This window comes from Calidris pugnax, unplaced genomic scaffold (genome assembly GCF_001431845.1).
Source record: "Calidris pugnax isolate Ruff unplaced genomic scaffold, ASM143184v1 scaffold273, whole genome shotgun sequence".
NCBI classification, from domain to species: Eukaryota; Metazoa; Chordata; class Aves; order Charadriiformes; family Scolopacidae; genus Calidris; species Calidris pugnax.
In genome coordinates this window covers 9,195,837-9,206,091 of record NW_015094508.1, presented here as the reverse complement: position 1 = coordinate 9,206,091, position 10,255 = coordinate 9,195,837, and the positions used below count along the sequence as shown (strand labels likewise).

The 10,255-nt window shown below is 38.0% G+C and overlaps 1 protein-coding gene across 1 annotated transcript in view; it reads right to left on the bottom strand.

Annotated features, from left to right (window-relative positions):
* Positions 1–10,255, bottom strand: part of PDE4D (phosphodiesterase 4D) — a 623,750-nt gene that overhangs the window by 441,289 nt on the left and 172,206 nt on the right. Inside the window, exon 5 of the mRNA XM_014964972.1 lies at positions 9,544–9,779. Coding sequence (XP_014820458.1) covers positions 9,544–9,779 — 236 coding nt within the window. The remainder of the gene's footprint in view (positions 1–9,543; positions 9,780–10,255) is intronic.

The window sequence follows — 10,255 nt, the reverse complement described above, 5'->3', positions numbered from 1 at the left end:
GTAGAAAGTAAAGCTGATCTTAATGAATTCACAGCTTGTCCTACGGCAGTAGACGTAGGCACCAATAAACATCTAAGCAGAAAAGTGAACAACAGACTAGGAAGAATCAGAAGAAGGAATAATTTAAAGAGATCACTTAGCAAATGACCAGTGTCTTTATGTACAACTATATCACCTATGAAAAAACAAAACAGTCTCTCCTATTCCGTTTAACACAAAAACACCAAATTACGTGAATACAAAAACAGAGAACATCGTGTAGTCACATTGAGAATTCCCTCTATTTTAAGGAATGCCTACAGGAATGTAATAATAATTGAAAATTAAAATAATGTTTTATTATAAAAATCCAACATAATCACCCAGTGACTCACTTGCCTATAGTAGTCTGGACAAACTGTGATTATGGGCTTAGAAAGTGTAGTAGGACACCAGACTGGCTGAACCGGGAACTGATGGAGATGAAATGCAAAAAGCAGAATTACAGAAGGTGGAAGAAGAAACACATTTCCAAGGAGGAACATGGAATATCCCCTGGCTTTTCAGGAATGGTATCAGTAAAGTCAGAGTGCAGCTGGAGATGAATCTGGCAATGGAGATGAGGGGCAACAAAAAGATACATCAAAGGCAAAAAGAAGAAAAAGGAAAATGTTGACATGCCACTGAATGGAGAGGGCAATCAAGTGATGAAGGACATGGGAAAGGATGAAGCACTCAACTCAAACCCTTTTATGCCTTGTTTTACTGGCAAGGTCTGCTCTCAGGCCTTGTCCAGAAGGAAAGTTTGGTGGAGTAGTAGGTACCACCCACCGTAGGAGAAGATCAATTTAGGTTCTGCTTAAGTAAATTGGTCATGTTCTTGTTCCTGGATCATGTGGGATGCATCCAATTGTGCTGACTAAGTTGGTCAATGCCATTGTGAAGCCATGTTATACTTATCAACTTTATCACAAAAGTTGTGGTGATCAGCAGGGGTCCCCAGTGACCTGAAAAGGTCTGATGGTAAGAACAACTTTAAAAGGGAAAGGAAGAGGACCTGGGGAACTACAGGCTGCTCCAGCCTTATCTTAGATCTTGGGAAAGGTATTGAACAAGATCTCTTGGAAGTAATTTCTAAGCATACGAAGGAGATCAGGAACACCCAGTGTAAATTTAGCAAGGGCAAATTGTATGTGATGAATTTGATTCCCTTTCATGAAGAAATTTCTGGCTCTCTGAAAGACAAGAGCAGAGCAGCAAGGTTTTTGACAGAATTTCACTGAAACCTTGTAGCTAGGCAGGAAAGATATGGACTAGATGAGTGGACTACAAGTCAGACAATAAACTGGTTGGACCATCAGGCTCAAAATGTAGTAGGCAAGTGGTTCCAAATCTAAGTAGCATCTAGGTAAGAACAGAGTTACCCAGGAGTTAATACTGGAGCCAAGGCTGATTAACACCTTCAAAACTATCTGGACAATAAGATGTACTGCACCCTCAGCAGGTTTGCAGATGACACCAGAATGGTCGGAGCACCTGACACATGGGAAAGCTGCCATCCACAGGGCCTTGGCAAGCTGAAGGAATGGCATGACAGGAATCATAGAAAGTTCAACAAAAGCAAAAAATAACCTCAATTCAGACTACAGTCTGCTGTTACCTGAATTTGAAAAGCTTATCTCAAACTTTATCTGCTAATTGTATAACCCTGAAGTCAAAGAGGGCCATACCAGTCGGTTGACAAGGGGAGCTTCTCCGCAGTTGGCCCAGCCTGCAACAGAGCAGCAGATCTTGGCATGCAGGGTAGTTTCCTGAAGCAGGGAAATGCTGGAGCAGTGGAGTGACCTGCTGGGAGACAGCAGATCTAGGGGAAGATGCTGACAAAGCTTGGGCATTGCCAAAGCAACTGCAACCATCCTCACACCTACAAAAAGCAGTCTCCAGAGTGGTGACCAGGAGCAACACCAACAGAGTGGCATGTTGGCCAGGGCATGGAACAGTTCATGCAGCAGTTCACATGGAAGGGCGTGCCGGAAGGGCGTAGTCACCCTATCAGCTGAAATGGTCTCTGCCATAATGGTTAATGGTGGGCACTCCCCTCAGAGTTAAAACCAGCATTTCCACAGGAAAACCCCTGAGATGTCTGATGTTTCCACCCAGACAGAACTGGTAAAAAAAAGGAGATTTCAGTACAGATGGTAGTTTGCAACGAGTGCCCTGACCTGTCTCCTGGAGAAACGGAAAGTACCTGCAAAAGATGTGCACAAGTTGATGATCTGTTGTGTCAGGTAGCTGAGTTGCAGGAAACAACCTTGAATGTATAGAAGTCAACTACGGTGATTGTGGAGCCTTATTGAATGTGTCTGGATCAAGGTCAGAAGGGTCCTTTCCAAGGGGTTTCTTACAGTAGGCATCTGCTACAGACCTCCAAACCAAGAAGCAAAGGCCAACAAGGCAATATTTGGGTCACTTAAGTAAGCTTTGGGTCAACAGAACATAGTTCTTATGGGTGCCTTCAACTACCCAGACATTTGTTGGAAAAACAGTATAGCAGCTCACATTATCCATCGAGTTCCTGGTTACCTAGAGGACTGCTTCCTTATACAAGTGTTAGATGTGCCAACTCAGATGGGATGGATTCCATGGAAAGTTTCTATAGAGGATAAAGGGGCTAGCAAGTGCTGGGAGTTTTTCAAGAACACTCTCCTGGAAGCACAAAACTAGTTCATCCACTTTAAAGGTAAGGAAAGTAGGCAGAGCAAGAGACCCCCTTGGCTTAACTGCAAGCTTCTGAGTCTGTTCAATATTTACTTCCAATTGCCTATTTTAAATAGTAGTTGTACATTTTTTCTAAAACTAGAAAATACATGCACACATATTCTCTTCATCTACAGTTTACAGTAATGTTTGTTTCCAGTCAATGCTATATAAATAATGATTTCAAAGAGCAAAGAGGTCATTTTTATTATTGAAAAATTACAAATTTTACCACTACTGCATACAATAGTAGCATTTGATCAAAATTCTGATTTTTAAAAAGGATTTCAGAGTGATTAATGCTGGACTGGACAATGCCTGCTGTCCTCCATAGTCTACCTGTGCATCAGACCTAAATCATCCCTTTAAAGTTAGGAATCCTGGCCTGTATCAAGAACAGTGTGGTGAGTAGGACCCAAGAGGTGATCATCCCCCTGTACTCGGCACTGGTGAGACCCCACCTCGAGTGCTGTGTCCAGTTTTGGGCCCCTGACCACAAAAAAGACATTGAGGTGCTGGAACGGGTCCAGAGAAGGGCAACGAAGCTTGTGAGGGGTCTGGAGAGTAAGTCTTATGAGGAGAGGCTGAGGGAGCTGGGGTTGTTCAGTCTGAGGAAGAGGAGACTGAGGGGAGACCTTATCGCTCTCTACGACTACCTGAATGGAGGGTGTAGAGAGGTGGGGGTCGGTCTCTTCTCCCAAGTTACAGATGATAGGACAAGGGGTAATGGGTTCAAGTTGCACCAGGGTAGGTTTAGACTGGACATTAGGAAAAAATTCTTCACAGAGAGTGGTAGGGCATTGGAATAGGCTGCCCAGGGAGGTGGTTGAGTCACCATCCCTGGCTGTGTTTAAGAACCGTTTAGATGTGGTGTTGGGGGATATGGTGTAGGGGAGTACATTAGAGTAGGGTGGATGGCTGGACTTGATGATCCCGAGGGTCTCTTCCAGCCTAGATAATTCTGTGATTCTGTGATTCTGTGAATAATTTAAAATAATATTATTCTTTGGGAAATGAGGCCGTGGAGATATATATGAGATTTGAAGTCTTCCACAGGTATTAAGAATTACCAGTATGCAAGCATTCTGGTATGGGACCTGCCGCCTTCACAGCTGTGTTATCCTTTTCAGCACCTAGTCAATGCAAATCTTGACCAACAGAACTATTAAGTTGTCTCTAAAATGATTCCAGAATACACATAGCAACATACAAATTGTTGACACTGGTCACCAGAACAGCAGACTCTCTTCAAAGTCAAAGCCTGTATGCCAGAAAACATTAAGGCCTCTAATATCCTCTTAACCTCACAAATTCCTACTGATTTTTCCCTCTTGATAGACCTGAGCTTAGATGGTGACTCAATTTTGGTTTCCACACTAATCAAGGATGCTTTTCTTTGTAAAAGATATGGTAGTCAGTCAGAGTTCTGTGAGACTGAGTCAGTATGATAGAAATAAAGGTTCAGTGTGAGTGCAGATGCATAACAACAGTTACGTGTTTAACTCCTAATAACAATTAAAAATCTTCTCAGACCTGGTCAGTAAAATTCTCCTTGACACCCTAAGTTTATTTTTGAAGGTTGAGAAAAACTTGAAGCATCTTTTTTTTTCCCGTGCTCCACCCTCAACTTTCTAACAGGAAGTAGATTAGACACAAAACCAGGAGCCAAAAACTCTTGAATTCTGTGCATAGTTTTATTACTGGTTTGTTCTGTAGTCTTGGCCAGTTGCACTACCCCTTTGTGTGCAAGTTTTCCTATGCATAAAGTGAAAATAACACCACTTGCTCACTAACTGATCTCCCAAAGGTAACATGAGGATTTGCTCGTGTTTAAAATGTTTTTAAAATAAAGAAATGTACAATAAAATGGCTGAGAATTGTTATGCTGTTTTTCATTATTCTTAACTGGCAGGTGAGTCAGGGAACACAGCTGGTGTTGAAAACAGCCTAGGCCCATGAGACTAGGGGAGACTAGCTGTAACTCAGAAGAGTTATAGCTTGGCAGGCCCAGGATCATAATTCTGAGTTAAAAAATAAATTAAATAGCAAATTTTCCTTTTATTTTTCCTCTTTCAACACTATGTAACTAATAGTTCTCACTTATTTTCACTACATACACTACCATACTCAGTTGCAAATAAATAAATCTGAAGAGCACATTTCCCCAAGCTTTTATTTTTATTATGTGTTACTCTGTGAAGGCCCAATCTCCTTGCTTTCATCATCTCTCTCTAACACTCAGAAGTGTTAGAAGTTAGGTATATCTTTGAGGTATTGTTCTGGCAGGGGGAAGACAATGACAGAGCAAGTGGTAGACATTAAGACACATTTAGTTTGAAATTAGGACTCTCAATCTGTATTGCCATAGTATCAAACTTACATTGACGATGATATTCACAATTTTCTAATATTTCCTTTCAAAAACAGATATTAGGAAGTTTAAGTGCATCTTTAAAGGGCAGAAAGAAAAATTGGGGATAATTTCAAACCAAGTTTTCATCTGGTCTGAAATATAGAGAGTTTTGATTGCTTCTTTAATGGTTAATAAAACAGAAGTTTTAAAGCAGTACAATGCCTATCTAATTCACAGAATGTAACTTAAGGAAAAAGGGATGAATTAGGACAGAAGGAACATTGCAAAAAAAAAGATACTTCAGAAATTAGCTACCACATAAGTCATTCCTGTATCTCCCTAGAGTTTCATAAACACACTAGTATATACACTTTCAGTTGTACATAAGCAATAAAAAAAGCAATTTAAAATAGATCTTACATTGTATAATTACAAAAATCTCTCCCAAATGGTGTTTGAGCAAAGAATAGGGTAAATAATAATGAGACACTAGATATACTGAATTACTGACAACTAAATAAAACACAAAAAGTTATTTTACATATTTTTGCACTGAAAGCATTTCTAACCACATCCTAACTCAAAAATAACTTTTCATTTTCAAATAGCCCTTTCAATGAAGTCTTCAAGTACATTATATACTTGTACTTTTCTAGAGTTTGCATCCAATGAACATTTCCCATCATATTACATCAGTGACATGTATTAAGAGGACAAGAAAGTCACAGCAGCAACTGGGGTAGTTTGCTCCTTTTTCACTGAAAAAGCTATCATTTAAAGGGAAAATAAAAGACTACATCAGCCTCCGACACCTTGGATCTGTACCACCGAGAGTGGGGAGTAGGGGAGTGTATATGTTCCACTGCATGTCATAATCTCCAAAAAATGCTATTCCTACCAGCTCAAGAATACTATATCCCATCCTATCTTCTCCTGTTTTCTCTCTTCTTCTGAGTTAAACAATGCAAAGAAATAGTTTCCATAACAAATGTGATCGAAGAGACTGCGATCATATTTCATGAAGTTTTGGACATACAAATACCATCATTCCATACGGATTTGACCAACCATCCTAAGTCACATCCAAGTGTTTGAAGGAAGAAATCAAATTTACGGTATCACACTTACTATCATAACATAAATATTTGCTTGAGTATTGAATCAGGGTAGGAGCTGTGGCTATTGGGCAAAACAAATATAAAGGAAAGTAAACATTCTTTGAAATAGTTGTTATAAAGGAGATAAAATCAAACTCCTTAAATCTCCTCTAACAAACAAGTTCCCATGTATAACGGTCCCCCTACCCTTTTAATACTGGCTGAATTGGCAAAAGCAAAAGTAGTCTGCTGTTGATCCCTTCCTATCTGTGCATCTCATCTTAAATGGCATCATAACTGTTACCTATATCAAAACTGTTGGTAAACTTAGTTATAGTTATTTAAGGAAAAACTGGCAAAACTTAAAGCATGTGGCCATATGCACACTCCAACTATCCTAGCTACCCTGGCCTATATTAAACTATCACATTTAATGTGCTATATATACAGGCCAAATATATTGTTTATTAAAAAAAAAAAAAAAAAAAAAAAAAGGAAGAATTTAAAGCAATTGCCTGCCTGTTTCTAGTCGTCTAATCTGCCCCATAGAAGGTCTGGCAATTGTTAAATTTCATAAACATAACTGTTCCTAGCAGCTGCAGGCTCAGTCTATCAATTTACAAGCACTTGTTTTTATAGCTCATGGTAGTAATTTTGCATGTGAAACTTCAATATAAGACATAAATCCTTCATCTTAATGATGATCTTTATTATCGTCTCAGTTTAACCTAGGTGAAAAAAAAAGAGAATCAGATTTCTTGTATGCATGCAAAGAAATTTGAAGGCTGCAAGGAATGACAAGACACTGTGATGTCTCCTTAGAGTCAGAATAAGAGTTTATGAAGTGTGAAAGATTTAGAAAAACATTACTGAATATTTACTTTCTAATTTTTCATGTAGCCTGCTGGGTTTTTTAAAAAATAGAAGCTTTGTTTGACTTAGTGTAGCTCGTTCTTCTGCAAAGCTAAGAAAAACCCAGAAAAAACCTTAAGACTTCATAGTGATAAAAAAAGAGAGAAAAAGGTAGTGAAAAAGGGTGGAGTGTGCACCTTCATACGTGGTGTTTAAGAATAGAATACATATTTCATTTTGAAAACTGTCACTTCCTAGTTTTGCACATTCCAGACAGTTTATAATGCTATCTTTGGGATCTGTTAGCATACTCCTCCAAAACCATATATTTGCAATTTAAGATTATTTCAGTGGTGAAAATATTTCACCACAGAATGAATTTCTGTGACCAAAATGCTCTTTTACCTTCACTTACCCACTGAAGACAGAGAATCCTCTCCCACTCACACTTTGGGTTCCTTTTCTCAACTGCACATTTCCATACATTGGAACACAATGGAAGTAAACTGCATTTCCACAGACATAACTGGTCTCCTAAATTTGTGTACTTTCATGCAGACAAGAAGCCAGATAAAATGATAGCTTTCTCCAGCTGTTTGCTGGCATTACAAGCATGTAAATGGGAAATGCATAGCTGCTTGCAATAGCTAACAATCGAAAAATGACACTAAACATCTAGAGAATCTAATTTCCGGAACAATATTCTTCCTGGAGCAGCATAATTGCTCTTTAGCTAAGAAAGCTAAAGATTTTATATTACAAAGAAACATCAAAATTATAATTGCTTCTACCGTTGTGTTCAGTTTTAGTTTATTTGTTTGTTTAAACAGCCTGGCAGCTCCATTCAACAATCTGTAGATCTGCTGTTTCCCAGTAACTCTGAGAGACAAACTTACTTGTAGATAAATCTTGTTTCGTTCGGTTTCAAAATTCATTCTAACAACCGTAGGAATGAATGGCATCGGCAGGACACAAAGTTATCTCTTAATCCCCAGGAGAGATTCTTAGCTGCAAAGAAGTCTCTCACAGAAGCAAGCATTCTCCAAGTACAGCAGACACCTATCCATAATAGCCAGTAAGTTTTAGGTTTGTTATTTATTTGATTGTCCTTCCAACTGTCCTGCTCTTGTATATTTGATTCCAGCCTAGAAAATAATGCAGTCTCCAGAAATCTATAATCACTTAGATGTTTTCATGGGACAGAAGTAATGTTTTTCATTCTGCTTTGTGACCTTCTACCACAACAGGAGGATACATATTTTTTCAGTCAGCGTCACTAAAGCTAACAAGACAGAAGGGAGTAGCTCCCATGCGTTACACAGTTTACACAGGACATCCCAACTACTACAGAAGTTTCAATGCCAAATAGTCTGAAACTTAGAAAGACTGGGAATGTGAACCGTAGTTGTTTCACCTATACTTCTTTCCTCCCTCCATGGGTACAAAACCAAAAAATCAAGATAGCAATATATCTTCAAACCTTTACTAAATGACATTATAATTATCACTCCAAACAATATTTACATTTGTAAACAATCTATAATGTTTAAATGCTTTCATGGATGTAGTCAGTGTTTCTATGAGCGTGTTTCAAGCATTGGTTTTACCTATTCCAAAAATAAAGTTATTCACAGGGAAATGAGATCTGGGAGGTGATATTAAAATTAAAGTTAGTATGAGATATTCTTTGCCATAGTACGCTAAGGAGAACTTATGTTTTTTGTCATGTACATTAAGTCCTACATTCTTTTCACAGATACATTATTCAGAATACATTATTGTGTCTGAAGATAAGTCTACAATTCATCAGTCCTGCGTTTCAGCTGTCAATGTGTCCATCTTTCCTTTTCCTTATGTATTCTCAGGCTACCAAATGTCTGACTGCCCTCACCATTGTAAGCAATAACTTCATAGTAAACAATTCATATTTTGGAAAATTCAAAAATAAGATGGTATCAGAAACATTTAAAAACAGGAAATGTTACTCTAGAAAATGTGTTACATCTAGAAAATTATGTAAGAAGTCACAGATGCAATATGAAGAAACTATAATGCAAATAACTACGACCAAGTATGTTCAATGTTACAAATAATGCAGATATACAGAATCAGGCACAATGGTCTCATGATTACCTGTTTTGAAAATGTATAATGTAAAAAAATTTCTGTGTATAAGAAGGCTCCTATCTGTATTATAATATGAAAAAAAAATTTTTTTCAAGCCTCCAGAATACTTTAAATATATATCTATTTATATACTGAATATAAAGTATTAATAATGTTCAGAGAAAATATTTTCTAGTGTTTGCATTTGGACATGACCAAAAGGTTGACAAGCACTATTAACAAGTGTCAGCCACAAATTTACATATTAATATTTTGTTCTTAATTTTCATTTATTTAGTGGATTTAGAAAATAAATAAACTTCTGTCCTAGAAGCAGCACCTACTGTCCTGCACCTGGCACCAGACATGTCAGATGAAGAAGAAACTGCCGGGCCTTACCTGCTGGACTCAGCAGATGTAATGGCAATCAGAGGAGGAATCCTCAGTGGAAGAGTCGTGGGCCTTGGTATAGTCTCAGTATCATTCTTTTTATCCCAGTCTGCCTGTTCTAACTGCCTGAAAGCCAGGGGGGGAAGCTGGATGTTACGGGATGATAATCTCCGTACAAGATATGGTTCCATTCCCTGGAAAGACTCTTCGTCCTCAGTGCGGGGATGCAGAGCTTCTTCTGAAACCTATGATCAAGGCAAAAAAACGCTCATCATACAAGAGAATATCTATAATGTTAATTTGATAGCTGTTTTGATTCCTTTCCATAAGCTAGTTGCTTTTAAATATTATTTATACTTTACTATCATTATTGAGAAAATGAAAAAAACAATCAAAGTTTCTAGGTTTTAAATAATTTGGGACTTAAAAGCAAACAGAAAGCTATTTTATGATGAGACTAACACACTGCTGTCTAAAATATGTACTTGTACCTGTACAGGGACAAAAGTGTTCTGCATTACACAAATTTCTTTCCCACAATACACTTGCTTTCCTACAAGTTATCTACTTTTTGGAATGAGTGAGTGTCCAAATACCAATAATAAAATAAAAATAGTACTCAAAGGTTTACAACTATACACCTCTCAAGTGGAAATAGGAGAAAATGCACCTTAAATTCTCTTAGGTCTCCCATCTTCCTCTCTTGCTTACAGTAGTTTCA